General features: G+C 34.7%; 1 protein-coding gene across 1 annotated transcript in view; it reads right to left on the reverse strand.

Annotated features, from left to right (window-relative positions):
* CHM (CHM Rab escort protein) overlaps nucleotides 1–20,543 on the reverse strand; it is a 176,679-nt gene that overhangs the window by 144,304 nt on the left and 11,832 nt on the right. The window contains exon 2 of the mRNA XM_063083178.1: nucleotides 9,200–9,266. Within this exon, the coding sequence (XP_062939248.1) occupies nucleotides 9,200–9,266 (67 nt within the window). The remainder of the gene's footprint in view (nucleotides 1–9,199; nucleotides 9,267–20,543) is intronic.

The raw sequence follows: 20,543 nt of genomic DNA on the forward strand, positions 1-20,543 counted from the left end.
GACCAGAAAAAAGAAAAAAAAATTTTTTTTAATTGAAGAAAATTTAAGAGAAACAACTGAAAACCTTAAGCGCTCAAATATACAAATCATGGTTATTTCAGAAGAGGAGGAAAAAGGAAATGGCATTGAAAACATACTCAACGAGATAATAGCAGAAAATTTCCCAGGTATAGGGAAAGTCACAGATCCCGATTCAGGAAGCCCAAAGATCACCAAACACATTCAACCCAAAAGGGTCCTCTCCAACAAATGTGATAAATCAAACTGACAAAAATCAAAGACAAAGAGAAAATCTTAAAAGCTGCAAGAGAGGAGCAGCAAGTCACTTATAAGGGAGCTCCAATAAGAACAATATCAGATTTTTCATCAGAAACTCTAAAAGCCAGAAAATAATGGGATGATATATTCAAAACACTAAAGGACAAACAGTGCCAGCCAAGAATACTTTGCCCAGCAAGGCTATCCTTCCGAAATGAAAGGCAAATAGTGTATTTCTCAGACGAACAAAAACTGCGGGAGTTCACTACCACATGATCGGACCTACAAGAAATTCTAGAGGAAGTACTGGGTTTGATACTACAAAAACAACCATCACTACCATGAATATACAAGAAAGAACAATACCTACCAGCAAAACAAAAATGCTAACAAAAGAGAGAAAAAATAGTTTATCTATCACCCCAAGAAACCAACAAATACAGAAGACAAACAGAAAATTTGAAAGAAAGGAACAAAAGATACTTAAGACATCTAAACAAAAATCAGTATAATGCTAGGAGTAAATCAACACCTTTCAATAATAACTCTGAATGTAAAGGGACTAAATGCCCCATTCAAAAGACACAGACTGACTGACTGGATTAAAAAGATGGACCCAACAATATGCTGTCTCCAAGAGACTCACTCGACCTGTAAAGACACACACAGACTAAGAGTAAAAGGACGGAAAAAGATACATCATGCAAGTAGAAATGAAAAACGAGTTGGAGTAGCTATTCTAATATCAGATAAAACAGACTTTAAAGCAAAAACCATTAAGAGATGAAGATGGCCAATATATAATGATAAGATGATCTATCCATCAAGATGACATAACAATCATAAATATATACACACCCAATATTGGAACAGCCAGATTTACAAAGCAAACATTATTAGATCTAAAAAAAAGAAATAGACACTAACACCATAATAGTGGGGGATCTGAACACCTCACTCTCATCATTGGACAGATCATCTAGGCAAAAAACCAAAAGAGAAACGCAAGATCTACACAATACTTTAGAGCAATAGGATTTGGCATATATCTACAGAACATTGCACCCAACAACCTCAGAATATTCATTCTTCTCATCAGCACATGGAACATTCTCCAGGATAGACCACATGTTAGGTCACAAAGCAAGTCTTAACAAATTCAAAAAGTCTGGAATTATTCCATGTATCTTTTCTGATCACACTGGATTAAAATTAGAAATCAATAATAAACGAAACTCTGAAAACTATACAAACTCATGGAAATTAAACATTCTACTTAATGACATGTGGGTCCAAGAAGAAATTAAACAGGAAACCAAAAAGTTTCTCGACTAATGAAAAGAATGACACATCATACCAAAACCTGTGGGATGATGCAAAAGCAGTTTTAAGGGGGAAAGCTATTGCCTTAAAAGCTAACATCAGAAGAATAGAAAGATGGCAAATAACCAACCTAATACTTCACCTTAAAGATCTAGAAAAACAAGAACAAACAAAACCTAAAGTTGGTAGACAGAAAGAAATAATTAAGATCAGAGCAGAACTAAATGAAATAGAAACACACAAAAAATACAAAAGATGAAACAAAAACCTCGTTCTTTGAAAAGATTAATAAAATCGGCAAACCTTTAGCAAGACTAAGAAGAGAGAAGACCCAAATAACAAAAATTAGAAACAAAAAAGGTGATATTACCACTGACACCTCAGAAATACAAGGAATCATTAGAGACTTCTATAAACATCTATATGCCAACAAATTTGAAAATCTGGAGGAAATGAATAAATTTCTGGATGCATACAAATTTCCAAAACTGAGCCAAGAAGACATAGAAAATCTGAACAGACCAATTAACAATAAAGGAGACTGAAGCTGTTATCAGAAGGCTCCCAACAAAGAAAAGACCAGGACCGGACAGGTTCACTGCAGAGTTGTATCAAATCTTCAAAGAGGAACTGATACCAATTCTCTACAAACTGTGCCAAAAGACTGAAACAGAGGTCATTCTCCCAAACTCATTCTATGAGGCAAATATCACCCTGATTCCAAAACCAGACAAGGATGCATCAAAAACAGAAAACTACAGGCCAATATCATTGATAAATATAGATGCAAAAATCCTCAATAAAATACTAGCTGACAGAATACAGCAACACATACGGAAAATTATACACCATGATCAAGTGGGATTCATCCCAGGGATGCAAGGTTGGTTCAACATACGCAAATCAATAAATGTGATACACTACATTAAGAAAAGCAAAAACAAAAAACACATGATCATCTCTATTGATGCTGAAAAAGCATTTGACAAAATCCAACATCCTTTCATGATAAAGACTCTCTACAAGTTAGGCACAGACAGAAAGTATCTCAACATAATTAAAGCCATATACAATAAGCCCACTGCCAGTATCAACTTGAATGGGGAAAAGCTGAAGGCTTTTCCCTTAAAAACATGAACTAGACAAGGATGCCCACTCTCACCACTCCTACTCAACATAGTGTTGGAAGTACTAGCCAGAGCAATCAGAGAAGAGAAGGAAATAAAGGGCATCCAGATTGGAAAGAATGAAGTCAAGCTGTCCCTTTTTGCAGATGATATGATCCTATATATTGAACAGCCTAAAGCTTCTATAAAAAAAACTCCTAGAATTGATAAACAATTTCAGCAAAGTTGCAGGAGACAAAATCAACAAAGAAAAATCAGTAGCATTCCTATACTCCAACAGTGAACATGCAGAAAAAGAAATCAAGAAAGCTATCCCACTTAAAGTAGTCACCAAAAAAATAAAATATTTAGGTTTAAAGCTGACCAAGGATGTGAAAAATCTCTACAAAGAGAACGACAAACCACTGTTGAGAGAAATTAAATAGGACACAAGAAGATGGAAAGACATCCATCTTGGATTGGAAGAATTAACATTGTGAAAATGTCCATATTACCAAAACTGACCTACAAATTCAATGCAATCCCCATCAAAATTCCAATGACATTTTTCTCTGAGATGGAAAAAGCTATCCAGATATTTATATGGAACAACAAAAGACCACGCATAGCCAAAGCAATCCTGGCAAAAAATATAAAGCTGCTGGCATAACACTTCCTGACTTTAAACTATATTACAAAGCTATAATAACCAAAACAGCATGGTACTGGCATAAAAACAGACACACGGATCAATGGAACAGAATAGAGAACGCAGAAATTAACCTATATGCCTACAGCCATCTGAACTTTCACAAAGGTAGCAAGTCTACATACTGGGGAAGACTGCCTTTTCAACAAATGGTGCTGGGAAAACTGAATAATCACATGTAGGAGAATGAAACTAGACACGTATCTTTCAACATATACCAAAATCAACTCAAAATGGATTAAAGAATTAAATATACATCCTGAAACAATAAAACTCCTTAAAGAAAACATAGGGGAAACACTCCAGGAAATAGGAATGGGTACAGAGTTCATTAATAGGGCCCAAAAAGCACAGGCAACTAAAGATAAAATAAACAAATGGGATTATATCAAACTAAAAAGCTTCTACACAGCAAAAGAAACAATCAACAGAATTAAAAAACCAACAGAGTGGGAAAAAATATTTGCTAAATATACATTTGACAAAGCATTAATATCCAGAACATACAAGGAACTCAAACAACTTTACAACAAAAAAACAAATAACCCTTTTAAAAATTAGGCCAAGGAGCTGAACAGACATTTCTCAAAGAAAGATATACAAATGGCCAACAGACACATTAAAAGGTGCTCATTATCACTCAGCATCTGGAAAATGCAAATCAAAACCACACTGAGATACCATCTCACTCCAGTTAGGATAGCTAACATACAAAAGACTGAGAACGGTAAGTGCTGGAGAGGTTGCAGATAAAAAGGAACTCTTATCCACTGTTGGTGGGACTGCAAAATGGTGCCGCCTTTATGGAAAACGATATGGAGGTTCCTCAAACAATTACAGATAGATCTACCATATGACCTAGTGATCCCACTGCTGGGAATATACCCAGAAGAATGGAAATCATCATGCCGAAGGGATACCTGTACTCCAATGTTTATTGCAGCTCTATATACAATAGCCAAGAGCTGGAACCAGCTGAAATTTCCATCATCTGATGCATGGATAAGGAAACGGTGGTATATCTACACAATGGTATACTACTCTGCTATAAAAAAGAACGAAATACTACTATTCACAACAACATCAATGGACTTAGAGAAAATTATAATAAGTGAAACAAGTCAGGCACAGAAAGAGAAATACCACATGTTCTCACTTATTTGTGGGAGCTAAAAATTAATAAATAAACACACAAACAAATAAAGAGTAAGGGGAAGAGGACAGAATAACCACAAAAATTCCTTGAAGTATTTAAACCAAGTGCACATATACGATGTGTCGGGGGAGGGGAGGGGGGGTGAGAGGAATGGATAAAGGGGCATGAAAATCAAGTACGATGTATTTTGAGAAGTAAAATAAAATAAAATTAAATTTAAAAAAATAAATAAAATAAAATAATAAAAAATAATAAAAATGCCAGGAGAAAAACAACACCTTTGAATAACAACCTAAAGGTAAGTAGATTGAACTGCCCATTTAAAACACAAACCCTGACTAAATTGATTTATAAACTAGAACCAACTATATGCTGCCTACAAGAAACTCATGTCACCTATAAAGACTCACAGAAACTAACAGTAAAGGGATGAAAAGGTATACCATGGAAATAGAAAACAAAAATGAACAGGAGCAGCTATTCTTATCTTGGATAAAATAGACTTTAAACTAAAGTCTGTAAAAAGAAACAAAGAAGGCCATTATACAATAATAAAGGGATGTATCCAGCAAGAGGATATAACAATCATAAATATATACACACCCAACACTGGAGCACACTGATATACAAAGCAAACACTTTTAGGCCTACATGGAGAGATAGATCACAATACAATGCCAGTTGGGGTTTTTACCAACACTCTCTCAACATTGGACAGATCATCCAGGAAATAAATCAACAGAGAAACACAGGAATTAACCTAAGCTTTAGATCAAGTGGACCTGGCAGATATCTACAGAACATTTCATCCAACAACTGCAGAATATACCCTCTTCTCAGCAGCACATAGAACATTATCAAGGATAGACATGTGTTAGGTCTCAAATCAAGTCTCAACAAATATTAAAAAAAACTGAAACCATTTCATGTATCTATTCAGACCACAATAATTAAAACTAGAAATCAGTAACAAGCAAAACTCAAGAAACTATACAAATACATGGATATTAAATAACATGCTCCTGAATGACCTATGGGTCCAAGAAGAAATTAAACAGGAAATCAAAAAATTTCTTGAAATTAACAAAAATGAAGACACATTATATCAAAACCTGTGGGATACTGCAAAAGCAGCACCAACAGGGAAGATTACTGCAATAAACCCTTACGTCAAAAGAATAGAAAGACTTCAAACAAAGAACCAAATGTCATACTTCAAAGAACTAGAAAAACAACAATCCACTCCCAAAATTGGTAGATAGAAAGAAATAAGTAAGATCAGAGCAGAACTAAATGCAACAGAGACCCCAAAAATGATACAAAAGATAAATGAAAGAAAAAGTTGCTTTGAGAAGATAAACAAGAGACAAGCCATTAGCTAGGCTAGCTACAAAAAGAAGAGAGAAGATCCAAACAACAAAAATGAGAAAGCAAAAAGGAGACATTATAACCAATACCACAGAAATACAAACAATCATTACAGACTATTATGAACAACTATACAACAACATACCTGAAAACCTGGAGGAAACTGATACATTTTTGGACACATACAAACTACCAAGAATTATTCCAGAAGAAATAAAACACCTGAACAAACCAATAACAAGCAATGACATTGAAGCAATAATCATCAGTCTTCCAACAAGGAAAAGCTGAGGACCAGATGTCTTTACTGCTGAATTCTACAAAACTTTTAAAGAGGAATTAATAGCAATTATCTTCAAACTATTCCAAAACGTTGAAACAGAGGTCATTCTCCCAAACTCATTCTATGAGGACAGGAGCACCCTGATACCAAAACCAGACAAAGGTACAACAAAAAAAAAGAAAACTGAAGGCCAATATCTCTGATAAATTTAGGCACAAAAATCCTCAACAAAATATTAGCAATCAGACTACAGCAACACATTAGAAAAATTATACACCATGATCAAGTAGGATTCATCCCAGGGATGCAAGGTTGGTTCAACATACACAAGTCAATAAATATGATACACCACATAAACAAAATCAAAGACAAAAGCCATATGATTATCTCAATCGATGCAGGAAAAGCATTTAAGAAAATTCAACACTGCTTTATGATAAAGACTCTCAGCAAATTAGGTATAGAAGGAAAGTATCTCAACACAATAAAAACCACATACGACAATCCTGCGGCCAATACCATCCTGAATGGGGAAAAGCTTTCAGCTTTTCCCTTAAAGACAGGAAAAAGACAAGGATGCATACTCTCACCACTCCTATTAATCATAATATTAAAAGTACTAGCCAGAGCAATCAGGCAAGAGAAAGAAATAAAGGGAATCCAGATTGGAAACGAGGAAGTCAAACTGTCCCTGTTTGCAGATGACATGATTCTACATATAGAAAAACCTAAAGACTGTACCAAAAAACTCTTACAGCTGATAAACAATTTCAGTAAAGCTGCAGGATACAAAATCAACACACAAAAATAAGTAGGGTTTTTATACTCCAATGACTAACAAGCAGAAAAAGAAATCAAGAAAGCAAGCCCATTTAAAATAGTTACAAAAAAATAAAAATACATAGGAATCAATTTATCCAAGGAGGTGAAACATCTCTACAGTGAGAACTGCAAATGACTGCTGAAAGAAGTTAAAGAGGACACAAAAAGATGGAGAAACATTGCATGCTCTTGGATTGGAAGAATTAACATTGTGAACATGTCCATACTATCTAAAGCTATTTATAGACTCAATGCAATTCCCACCAAAATATCAATGACATTCTTCACAGAAACAGAAAAACAATCCTAATATTCATATGGAACAACAAAAGACCCTGAATAGCCAAAGCAATCCTTAGCAGGAAAAAAAAAAAAAAAGTTAAAGCCAAAGGCATTACACTACCTGACTTCAAATTATCCTATGTAGCTACAGCTACCAAAACAGCGTAACACTGGCATAAAAAAGACACTCAGACCAGTAGAACACAGTAGAGTAACCAAAAATCAACCCACATACATATAGGCAACTGGTGTTTGACAAGGGTAGCAGGAGCATACACTGGGGAAAGGACTGCCTCTTTAACAAGTGGTGCTGTGAAAATCAGACATCAGTATGTAGAAGAATGAAAGTCGACCTGTCCCTCTCGCCATATACCAAAATCAACTCAAAATGAATTACAGACATATATAAGACCCAAAACTATAACACTACGAAAAGAAAACCTAGGGGGAACACTTCAGGAAGAAGAACTGGGCAGACTTTATGAATGAGAACACCCAAAAGCACAGGGAACCAAAGAAAAAATAACAAATGGGATTATAACCAACTAAAAAGTACAGCAAAAGAAAGTTAACAGAGCAAAAAGAAAACCTACAGAATGGGAGAAAATTTTCACAAACTATGGATCCAATAAGAGATTAATATTCAGAATATACAAGGAACTCAAACAACTTCACAGTAAAAAAGCAAAAGTAACCTGATTAAAAAATGCACAAAGGAGCTGAATAGGCATTTCTCAAAGGAAGATATACAAATGGCCAATAGACACATGAAAAAATGCTCAACATGACTCAGCAATGGGGAAATACAAATCAAAACCACAGTGAGATATTATCTCATGCCAGTTAGACTGGCCAATATCAAAAAGACAGAGAATACCAAATGCTGGCAAGAATGCTGAGAAAGTGGAACCCTCCTACACTGTTGGCGGGATTGTAAATTAGTGCAGCCATTATGGAAAACAGTATGAAGGTTCCTAAAACAACTACAGATAGAACTGCAATAGGAACCAGCAATCCCGCTGCTGGGTGTATACCCAAAGGAATGGAAATCATCATGTCAAAGGGATATCTTCACTCCCATGTTTATTGCAGCTCTCTTTACAACAGCTGAGAGTTGGGACCAACTGAAATGTCCATCTACAGATGACTGGATAAGGAATATGTGGTATATTTACACAACAGAATACTACTCAGCCTTTAAAAAGAATGAAATCCTGCCATTCATAGCAACTGGGATGAGCTTGGAGAAAATTGTGTTAAGTGAAAAAAGCCTGGCAGAAAGAGAAATACTGCATGTCCTCACTCAAAATTGGGAGCTAAAATATAATTAAATAAGAAAGAAAGTGAGTGAGTGAGAGAGAGACAGAGAGAGAAAGAGAAAGAAAGTAAAAGAAAGAAAAAGAGAAAGAGAAAAAGAAAGACAGAAAGAAGGAAAAGAATCACAATAATAGGTTGAACTTTCAGAAGGAAAGAACAGAACTGTGGTTACTAGAGGTGGGAAGGGGAGGTTTGAAGAGAAATTGGTTAATGGACACAAAGAATGATTATATTTAGTAATGATGAATATGCTAATTATCTTGCTATGATCATCACATATTGTACACAGGTACTGATATTCAACTCTGTACCTCACATACATGTATAATCAACTATGTTTCAATTTAAAGACATAAACCTTGTATGTTATATATTTCACATGTTATTGGTGAAAATTAAATAATTCCAATCATTTTACAACTTCAGAAGTTTATATATTTTATATATATATGCATACATATGTATAGATATATATATGCATACATATGTATAAACATATATGTATGTGTGTGTTTAATTTTAATCTTAGAAAGAAATATTTAGGAAATATTAAATGCTGCCATTGATAAACTTACGAATCAACATGCAGAACCCTTTGGCCACTTCTTGAACATGCAGCTGCAATGATGGATTCAGGCAAACCTATAAAAACACAAACCTATATCATTTAGAATGTAGAAATACATATATTTTACACAAAATGTTCAATTCATGCCATTGCTGTATAATATAGTTTAATAAGAGACCCATCTTTGTATTAGAAATTATAAAGTTTATATTAATTACATTGTTAGATGTTTCTTAAACATATGCCACTAATACTAAAAATTTTAATATGTAAAAGATATTTTTTTAAAAGTACTTAACTTCTTTTTGTCTGCAAATTAGCATAAATGAGCAACTGCAAACATATTATTCATACAGCACCTTTTTTTAGGAACCATGGTCACACACTAGCTCATCTGATCCCCCCAAGTACACAGAGAGGTAAGTATAGGCATTTTAGAGATGAAAAAGAAACTGGGACACAAATATGTTAACTTGTTGCTCAATGCTTTAAAAACAACAACAACAAAAAAAAAAAAACACAACACCCTAGAGTTGAACAAAGCCACAATGCCTCTCAGGGGAAATGGCATTCATTTTCTTAGTTTAAAGAAATATGTTAGCTAGTTTAAAAAGAGGCTATTTAAAAAATATATTATTCTGCTGTTTGGTCAAATACAGCAGTTTATAAAGAAAACATGACTACTTTGGAATTGAATTTAGTCATATCATAAAGCTGATTATCATAAAAGTAAATATATATTACTACTACCAGTACCAACAAAAAATTTTAAAGTACCAAAGATAATACTTTTATAATAAAAAAAATTCAGGTTTCCACCCATATTTGATAATTAACACCCTATGTTGTATGTTCAAGATTCTTCCATAATTTTCTATCATTAGATCTACTATTTCAATAGAGGCTATTAAATCTTTTTATAATAGTAATACAAATAAAGCATGTTTTGAAAGTTTAGTGCAATTCTATAGTGCTACTACTGTTTCGCTACAGTGAAACAATCTGATCCTCCTGCATTTTTACCTAGTAAGTAGAAACAGCACTATTCTTTTGGCATGTGTGTATACTACACACTAAGCATCAAGGATTTTAAGAGAGCAGTTATCTTCTTTATGTAAAAAGTAATATGCATATGCAAGCAACTGACATAGTCAAACTCTAGTTAAAAACCACATTAAACAAAGCTCCAGCTGCCTTCACAGAGGAACTAGTGTTCGAGTACTGAACACTTCGTGGGTATATAACGTTTGATTCAAAAAAAAAAAGTTCTGACCAAATGTACTGAATATAACCATTAAATATCAATTATTGGAAACAAGCCATCATAAAGTTCCAACCTTAACTTTGGATATAATTCAAGAAAAAAAAAATGGGAATTTTCAGAATAGAGGGAAATAGGAGAAAGAAAAAAAGTTTTAAATAGTTAAGCATACTTACTTCTTCAGTTAAAACAGTATTATTCTAATGTCTTTTATCCCAAGACTATCTGAACTTTTTGCTAGAGTAAAATAACTTCCGTTGTTAGTGAAATGCAGTCACTACAGTACTTTAAAAGCTAATAAGCAGCTTAGTTAAAAGGACAACAGCAAAGAAATACTCAGGAAGCAGAATTAGCACATTAAAAATTAGTGCTCTGACATGTAATAACAGAATAAATACCACCAAACATTAGTTTGGGTTTTATGCTTAGCACTGTATTTTCACATATATCATCCCATTTATTCCTCATTACAATCCTGGAAGGCAGTCAGTATTATCCATATGAGAAAATGGTTTCAGAAAGGTTAAATAACTTACAAAGTACCAAGTAATTTGGTATCAGCAATTCAAATTACCATGGTAATTCACTATCTCTGACTTGGACACAAGTTTGAGAATGAGGATTTTATGGGCAGTACAGCAACGTAATGGAACAGGCATGGTCTCAATCAGATACACCTAGGCTTGAATCTTAGGTTTGCTGCTTAACTAGCTGTGCAACCTTGGACAAGTATCTTGACTTCTCTGGGCCTTTGTTTCTTCATCCATCAATGGAAATATCATCATGTACCTCATTGGACTGTTCAGCTGTTAGCAAGAGTACTTGCCCTATGTACACTATCTACTCTCACCATCCTTCAGAAAGATATTTTAGAAGCACCAGATGCCAACTACAATGACAAACAATAATAAAATTATTCTTCTCTATTTTGCCCTAAATAGCTGTTACTTTGGTTAAGCAGATATGCATGTGGTTATTTCCATGGCTGCTATCAACACTGTCAGAAGTCAAGTCACTGCTGATAAAGCAAAGCCAAGAATGGATTTCAATACTCAACATGATTTCATTCCAAATTACATAAAACCAAAATGACTATCATATGTGTTTTTCCTTAATACTTCCATCCAGACATTCCCACAAGTTTGTGAAATTGATAGGCTGTTCCAATGTTAAATGGCAAGGGTCTACTTATCTTCATGTTTAGAATGACTAAAATAGCAGACTAATAATAGAGTTAACAATGTCTCCCTGGCCAAGACTTCGTATTTTTTTCCCACTCATTCAATAAAGAGTTCCTTGAACACAGGAGACACGTAGTAGACTCACAATAGATATCAATTGAAGAAAAGAAAAGAGGAAAGCAAAAATGGGGAAAGGAGAGAAGGGAGGGATAAAGCAGACAGTCGTAAGTGTTGAGAAAAAAAGATTAAGGCAATTCCTTGCCTAACAGAGCTCAGAGTCTAAAGAACAAGAATTTAAAGGGATTAAAATAATAAGTATATTTAAATTGTTATAGGAATGCAATGGAAAGAAACAGTCCCTCTATAGAAGGGATTCATGGAAAGCTCCAAAGAATAGGAGACACTAGCTGGGTCTTTCAGGATGTGTAACAACCCAAACTGAAAAGTGTAGAAGGAAAAAGGAAAGTGAAGGGAGCATTCCCAGTAAAGGAAGGGACAACCAAAAGGTGATGCTTTAAAAAAGAGTGGTTGGACTGGCCTGTTTCACTTAGCATAATGTTTTCTAAGGTCATCCATATTGTAACATGAATCAGTACTTCGTTACTTTTCATTACTGAGTAACATTCCATTATATGGGTAAATCATGTTTTCTTTATCCATTCTTCCATCAACAGACATGTAAGTCGTTTTCACATCCTGGCTGTTGTGAACATTGCTGCAATGAACCTAAAGCCAGTCACAGAACGACCAATAATGCATGATTTCATCTATATGAGGTATCTAGAACAGGCAAATTCATAGAATCAAAGTGTGGTTACCATGGGTTTGGAGGAGAGAGAAATGGGTGGTTGCTAAGCAACAGGCATAAAGTATCAGTTATGCAAGATGAATAAGTCCTAGAGATCTGCTGTACAACTCTGTACCTATAGTTAACAACGCAGTATTGTACACTTAAAAATTTAAGAGGGAAGATCTCATGTAAAGTGTTCTTACCACAATAAAACAATTTAAAAAAAAAAAAAAAAAAAGAGTGGTTGAAGCCAAATTGTGGAGTCTGAACTTGAACCTCTAAGCAACAGGGAGTCTTAAAAGGATTTTAGCCAGAAGAGCATGGTCAAATCAGTGTTTTAGAGAAGAAAAACAAAACAAAAGAAAACAACAAAAAAACCCTAAATCCTCTAGTCACAGCATGGAGGATAAACTTGTATAAAACCAGAGCTGTAAGTTTCAGGGTGTTTTTTAAAAATTCTTATTTAGGAAAAGTTAACATATTTAATCTTTTTGGTCTTATCGATAATTTAGTAAAGTAAGTAAAATGACTGATTGTTTTGTTTAATATTTATAAGCTCAATTTCAATAGCACTTAAAACCTTGACTAATTTCAAAATGAAATCTCTTTTAACACTTAAAAAAGTGAACGTCTGAATTATTACTCAAATTCACCCAACTTTCTGGGAGGCATTTATATAAGACAAATATAGGTTTAAAATGAATTATACAGTCTCTCCAACGAGGAAAAGCCAGATATGAGATAGAAACAGATAACCTAGATCTGGGTCAAATCACATAGCACTTCACTGGAAATACTCTGTAAAAATGTGTGAGCACAAATACACAAGTACAGGGTTTTCAACCGTAAAATGGGGCTAATAAGACATCTCATAGGGGTGTAGGGAGGAATAGGTACAAAATGGTATGAAACACCTTACACAGTACCTCCTGGCATATTGCTGATATTTGATAAATGTTTATTCTATCCCTGCTCTTCCTACCCCTTCAGGAAGATTATATACTTGAAAGGGGGAAAAGGCTATCATTTGCTTACTATTTACTTATCTCCAAAGATCTAACAACTAAAAATTATTTTTTTTAAAGTCTAACAGCCTTTCCTATATGCACACTATAGAAGGTCACCAAACATTTAATATCATTTAAAGATTTCACATTATTAAATATGATTATTAAATCCATTAGTGAGGCTGTAACAAAGAACTTGCTCTGCCACAGAATTACAGGAAACAAATATAATTTTGATGTAAGACCAACAACTTAGACTGGCCAGTCATTTTTATTAACACAGGTAAATATGAAGTATTTAGCATCCCATAACAGTTGTAATGGGGGAAATTGAGGTTTGCTCCATCTTGCCCTTCTCAGTTCAGGTTCTGTTATAAAGTGGGCAACTAGGAAAAAAAAAAAAAAAAAAAAAAAAATATATATATATATATATATATATATATATATATATATATTAGAAGTTGATAGAATGTTTTATGATCATATACCAACATGTATGGTCCCAGCTTTCTGTAATTTTCCAAAACCTGTCTAGATAAAATACAGATGTATCATTAACAAATAAAGGGGGACCAAAAAGGCTAAAATGAGGACGAAAAAGGTATGAAATTAATATGTTCAAGAATCTCACCTAAAATACTTTATAGGAATGAAATCATTATTCTTTCATTTTTCAAAATCACCCTTTATTCCAAATCCTTAATGTTGAACCTCATCAATTACAACTATAATATTTAGGTTAGTTCTCCATGATATATTCTTAAAACTGCATTAGTATCTGAAATTGATTTTTCCTGATACTATACTTACATAAGATAAACATAAAATAAAGTACTTACACCACTCCTACCATATCGAACAATAAATAATAGGTTCCCCTGACAGGACTTTGATGACCTGGCAAAGCCCGAGTGCTTTCAGCTCAAATCATATGAAACCATAAATCACACTTTATTTTATAGAACATTTCAAAATGGATTCCTGCTTTTTACCTTGAAAGTCATTTCATGTGTTATTTATAACCAGTGAAGACCAGAATGGAAAGACAATTACATAGAACTAGAAATTTTACTGTGACTGCATCTATAAAGAATAACTTCTCTTTTTTTAGGAAAAAAATAGAATTCTGGCAAGGAAAAACTTGTGAATACAGGCTTTTAGAGAGCCACATCCTTTATTTTACTAAACGCTAGGTGAAGACCTTCTGCCACTGTAAACAAAGCTTAAAGAACACTAAGTACAGAACAGACTTGATTAAGCAATGCACAGGTGTGACTCATGCTGCAGCCACTCAAAACAATGACATCACAAAATTAGGCAGAAACTGGATTTCAACCCAGGTTCAAGTAGTCTGATTCCTACCTTAAATTCTACATTGAAAGTTTATATCTTAAGTCTACTCTTAGTGACTACCTTAAAAAAAGGGCGGGCGGGGGGACTGCCAGGGAAGTAGCCTAGACTACCAAGACTTACAGATAAAAATAGTGTTTAAGTTGACAATTATTTTCATTCATTTTGACCTCCCCCCATAATATTAGTCAATGTAATCTAAAAATCTATGGATTTTGTCCTCATGGGAGAAAACACTATATTTATATCTACGTAATTTTTAGAATTCTAGAAAAATATACTATCCATTGAAATATTAATTTGGAAAGTTTCTGTTAATTTTTAAAAATTCAACATAGTATAAGTTTTTAGGAATGGCTAATAACAAGAACACTATTTCAGTATCCAGAGTACTGAACTGAGAGTCAAGAGGACTGGCTTCCTGTTTTCAGGTTTATACTAATAGTTGTGGGCTGACTGGTTAGCTCAGTTGGTTAGAGCGTGGTGTTTATGACACCAAGGTCAACAGTTCGGATCCCCTTACTAGCAAGCTGCCAAAAAAATACAATGAAAATAAATAAGAAATATCTAAAACCTATAAGAAAAAAAATGCTAATATTCATTGAGAAACTTAAAAGAAGACTTCAGTAACTAATAGAAGATTTCAGTAACTAACAGCTGTGACCTTGGGCAAGTCACTTAACGTCTCTGGAATTCAGCTACCTTATAGATATCCTTGTTAGATAAAATGAAGGGCTTGGAGTAAGTGACCAAAGGTTTGTTTTCAAGTTCTGAAAGGTGAATGTTAATGCTAGACCAACAACTTGGCGTCTCTTCTTGAGCAAATGGCTTGAATTAAAAAATAAAAATAGGGGCCGAGCCCGTGGCGCACTCGGTAGCGTGCTGCGCTAGCAGCGCGGCGACACTCCCGCCGCGGGTTCGGATCCTATATAGGAATGGCCGGTGCACTCACGGGCTGAGTGCCGGTCACGAAAAAAAAAAAAATAAAATAAAAATAAAAATAGGATTCTGGGAAGATGGCAACAGCAGAAAGGCTGTCAAATCTCCCCCAAGACCCTGTAAAAAGACAATGCAACCGGGACAACAAAACTAAACACCCAGGGACAACAAAGCCAGGTGATCAAATATCACCATGAACCACAAAATACAAGTGAATCGTTATAAACCACCAATAGCTATAAAACCCACGTGGTATCAGAAAGTGTGCAAAAGGAAATGAAGGGAAGACAACAAAATTTGGGACAGCACTGAGAGCCAGAAAATCCCAAAATTACTACCAGGTACGCACTGGAAATATGGCAGGCTATTCTGAGAACAGTAACAGAAACCAGGAGGAGACTTTGCTTGCTTCAACTTGCGAATAAGTGCAAAGGAATCCCTAGGTGTGTTGGGGGGGGTTGGGGGGGCAGGGAAGGAGGAGATAAATTTAGGAAACTGACAAACCAAAGGCTCCTTCTAGACAAATCCCTGCACTGAGTAACTTATGGGAACTTAATCCAAATTCAGCAGAACAGGGAAAATGGGACAAAGGAAAGAGAAGATCTAGGCAAAACTGGGGGAGGATAACAGAGCCAGCAGATCTCAGGCTACACGTTTGATTACTTCATGAAAACAGAGATCTAGAGCAGTGAAGTTAGAAAAGCTATCCTGGCCCATCCTCTGCATTAAAAACACAGGGAAAACTCATTTCATTTAAAAATAAGCGGGCAGGCCGTTTGGCTGTGCAGGTTAGCACGCAGCCTTGTAACAACAAGGTCAAGGATTCGGATCCCCTTACTGGCCAGCCACAAAAAAATAAATTAAAGTGAGCAACACAAAAGGATCTCTGTTGAATACCATTCAATGTACATTAAGATAAAAGAGAATGTAAGGAGCAAAGTAACATCCCAAAAGACAATGAAAGAATATCAGGAAAGCATCCTCACAAATTAGATGAAAACTATAACCTAACTATGGTAATATGAGCAAAAAGAAATTCAGAAAATGGTAGCAGCTTTGACAGAACGTAAATCATCAATTAGAAAAATTCAAATGAGGTGATTAGAGAACAGTAACATTTTAAAAAGTGAAATGAGTGTAGAAGAAATTAAAGAAAAAATCATTTCAGAAGTAAAAACAAAACTAGAAGGAACACAAGAGCAAAAAAACACAATGGAGAAATGCCTTAGGAAAAACTGAAGATGCAGAGGCACATGATGAAGGCACTGTGGTTACGTTTAAAATGAGAGCCCTTATCTTTTAGACGTATGTTGAAATATTTACAGATAGAATGACATGATATCTGGGATTTGCTTCAAAATAATCCAGGGTTGGAACGTGAAATGAGAGAGAAGATAAAGGAGAGAGAAAACAAGCCTACCCGTGATTTGATAACTGCTGAAAGTGGGAGATAGAAAACAAGCGTACCCATGATTTGGTAACTGTTGAAAGTAGGAGATTGGTACATGAGGGATTATTTTACTCTACTTTTTTATGTTTAAAATTTTCCATAATAAAAAGCTTAAAAAATAAAATATAAGAACAAATTTTAGAGAGCCAATGAAAGATTGGACCTACAAAATTCAATAATTCCCTGATTTTTATCTAAGTTGAGAAAACTGTATCAATTCAAATTCTCCTAAAGTTTTATTAAGTAATATAAATATTTGCTGAAGGCCTTGTCCATGCCAGGAAATGAAATAAGCAGTCTCCACCATAATTAATTTTTACTTAATTTTCTGAACATTAATATTTCTGTTGTATCCATTTAAGTGAACAAAATTACCATTTCACAGTAAAGGATACCCCAGCTGAGTTCTTTTCAAACTTAATATTTAACTTATGATGAGAAAAATAAAGTTTCTTTGTTCAGAACATATTTTACTTATGTGCCACAGAAGAAACATGACCTTTATTGTATTACTTCTAAAGCTATCAGTCTAAAATAGATGATGAAAGAGACTGAGTGTTCATTCCAAGAATGATATAAAATCACACAAAAAATAACCATCCCCCTCATAGGAAATCCTACCATAACATCCATTTTTGTTAAAGTATAGACAAAAACTTATGATCCTGATGGAGTTTGGATATGTTGTCCCATCCAAAATTCATGTGGAAATTTGATCCCCAATGTGGCAGTGTTGAGTCATGGGGGTGGATCCCTTATGAATGGATTATTGCTCTCCCTGGGGGAGGGGGAATTAATGAGTGAGTTCTCACTCTATTAGTTCCTGCCAGAGCTTGTTGTTTATATGACCCCGGCACCTCCTCTCTGGCTCTCTTGCTTCCTCTCGCCATGTGATCTGCTCATACCCACCAGCAGCCTGCCACTTTCCGCCACGAGTAGAAGCAGCCTGAGGCCTGTGCCAGATGCAACTGTCCCAGAATCATAAGCCAAATAAACCTCTTTCCTTTATAAATTACCCAGTCTCAGGTATTTCTGTTACAGCAACACAAAACGGACTAAAACAGAGTCTTATAAACAAAATTGCAAAGTACCTATGAATTTGTTCTTTTTAACTATATAACATTCCTTGAGGTACAAACACTTCAAATTAAGTCTTAAATGTAGTTTCATTACGTATTTAAGAGAAAATTGGCTACATATCACTGAGAAAATAGAGGACGATTATTTCATCCTGCATATTAAAAAGCTGAACAGTGATTACACTGAGTTTATTAAAATAAAACAGTTAAAGAATAAAATTTCGTCTAATGAAAATTACAATTTTATTGCATTAAGACTTTCTTAAACACCAATTAGCTCAGTTGGTTAGAGTGTGGTGCTGATAACACCAGGTCTGAGATTCGATCCCTGTACTGGCCAACCAAAAAAGAAAAAAAGAAAATTTCTTAAACACTATCTCAAGAAGGATAAATCAAAATCAATATAAAAGATTCATGAATCTTTTGTGTTTGCACTTTAAAATACTTATTAGAAATACTTAAGAAACATCCTGACAGTTACTTTTCATTTCTTCTCTTACATTGTAAACATGATGCATTGCAAAAAAAAACATTTGAGGGCTGACCAGTTAGCTCACTTAGTTACAGCGTGGTGTTGTAACACCACGGCCAAAGGTTCAGATCCCTGTACCGGCCAGCCACCAAAAAATAAATAAATAAAAATAAAACATTTGAGTCACCCATAACCTGATCCCTAACTAAAAATGTTTTTGTTTTTCCATTATTTTCCAGTCTTTGCCCCCATGTATACATACAGCAGTAGAGGGTGGGAAAACTGAAACACAGAGAAGTTATTTGTCCAAAGTCACGTATCCAGTTAAGATAGAAACCTAGACAATCTCAATCCAAAGTCTGTTCTCTTAAGAACTATACTGCCTCAGGATATCTCTTCATTCATCCCCATCAATCGACCTCACAATTACTTGTTTTTCAAATGATCTGAATCTAGAAAGTAAGTACTCTGTTGGATGTCAAAAATGCTACAAAGATATGTTCTGTTTTGTAAATTGAGAAACACATTCAGCAGCACCTGAGAAACATAGAAGGAATCAAAGAATTTTAAAAAAACATCATTTTGCAAGTCCTAATGAAAACATTTATATAAGGATTAGTAATTGACGTTAAAACAATTACGTGAATGGTGGTATCAAACTGAACATCTGTACAGTGCCAAATTAACAATATACAGATTATTTTTAATACATGGGGGGAAAACATATCCATACAATAGAAGCATCAGAAAATTATCATCCCAATCCAGGGTCAATCTTAGCAACACTCGGGGTGGATCAACCAGATATTACGTGTCTTCTGGTATGCTCCAACATGACATTCACGTCACCTAAGATGTATTCTAGCCAAAAATGTTAACCTTGAATCCATCAAGCCTTTAGATATAACTTAGAGCTTACAAGAAAAAACATGGGATAGAGGAATAAGGTAAATATTACAAGGAAGAAATCATCCAAATCCCAAAGGCAGAACACTCTGTAGGGTCACTGGCCCAGCCTCTTCAACATGCATCATGGGCGGGGGGGGGAGAACTACACTACAATAAAACAGATATTATAGGACATAATAACCAGAAAAAATGCAAGATACTGAATTGGACACAAGTTTGTACGTATCGGCTGTAAAGGGTAGTGGGGGAGGGGGGTGTTGGGGAAAGTTAAATATAGTCTGTACACTAGATAAGAAAAAAATGTACTGAAATGGACAGAAAGGTAAGGACTGTTGATTGAAAAAAGCTGTACAATGTACAGAATAATCTTATTTCAGCATGAATGTGTGATTTTGTGACACATTTCCAGAGTCTGTGATATTTCACAGAGGGGTGGAGGTGGGGAGGTGCCTTGAAAATCTGAGAACCAAAGGGCAAATAAATACATTTACTTTGGTAAACCAGTATAACCTAGTGAAGTTGAAAATTTGCAAACCTAGAATACTATATAATGGGGGAGGGTAAATCATAGCTATATGCATCTGTATGAATGAATATCACAATCATAACACTGATCAAGAAAAGCAAGTCACACAAACAATAATACAGTAGAATTCTGAGTTAGGCTAGGGTCAAAAACAGGTAAAACTAACAATATATTGTTTAGAGATACATACACACATGATAAAACCACTTCACAAAATACAAGGGAACAATTAATACAATTCACCATAATGGTTACATCTTCAGGAAAGGAGAGTACAATGATGAGTGGATACCCGGGGAGATTTTAATGTACTGGTAATGTTCTGGCAATGTTTTTTTCTTAAGCTGTCATACATACATGGACATTCATTTTATTATTGTTCACTGA

Source organism: Cynocephalus volans, chromosome X (genome assembly GCF_027409185.1).
Source record: "Cynocephalus volans isolate mCynVol1 chromosome X, mCynVol1.pri, whole genome shotgun sequence".
Lineage (NCBI taxonomy): Eukaryota > Metazoa > Chordata > Mammalia > Dermoptera > Cynocephalidae > Cynocephalus > Cynocephalus volans.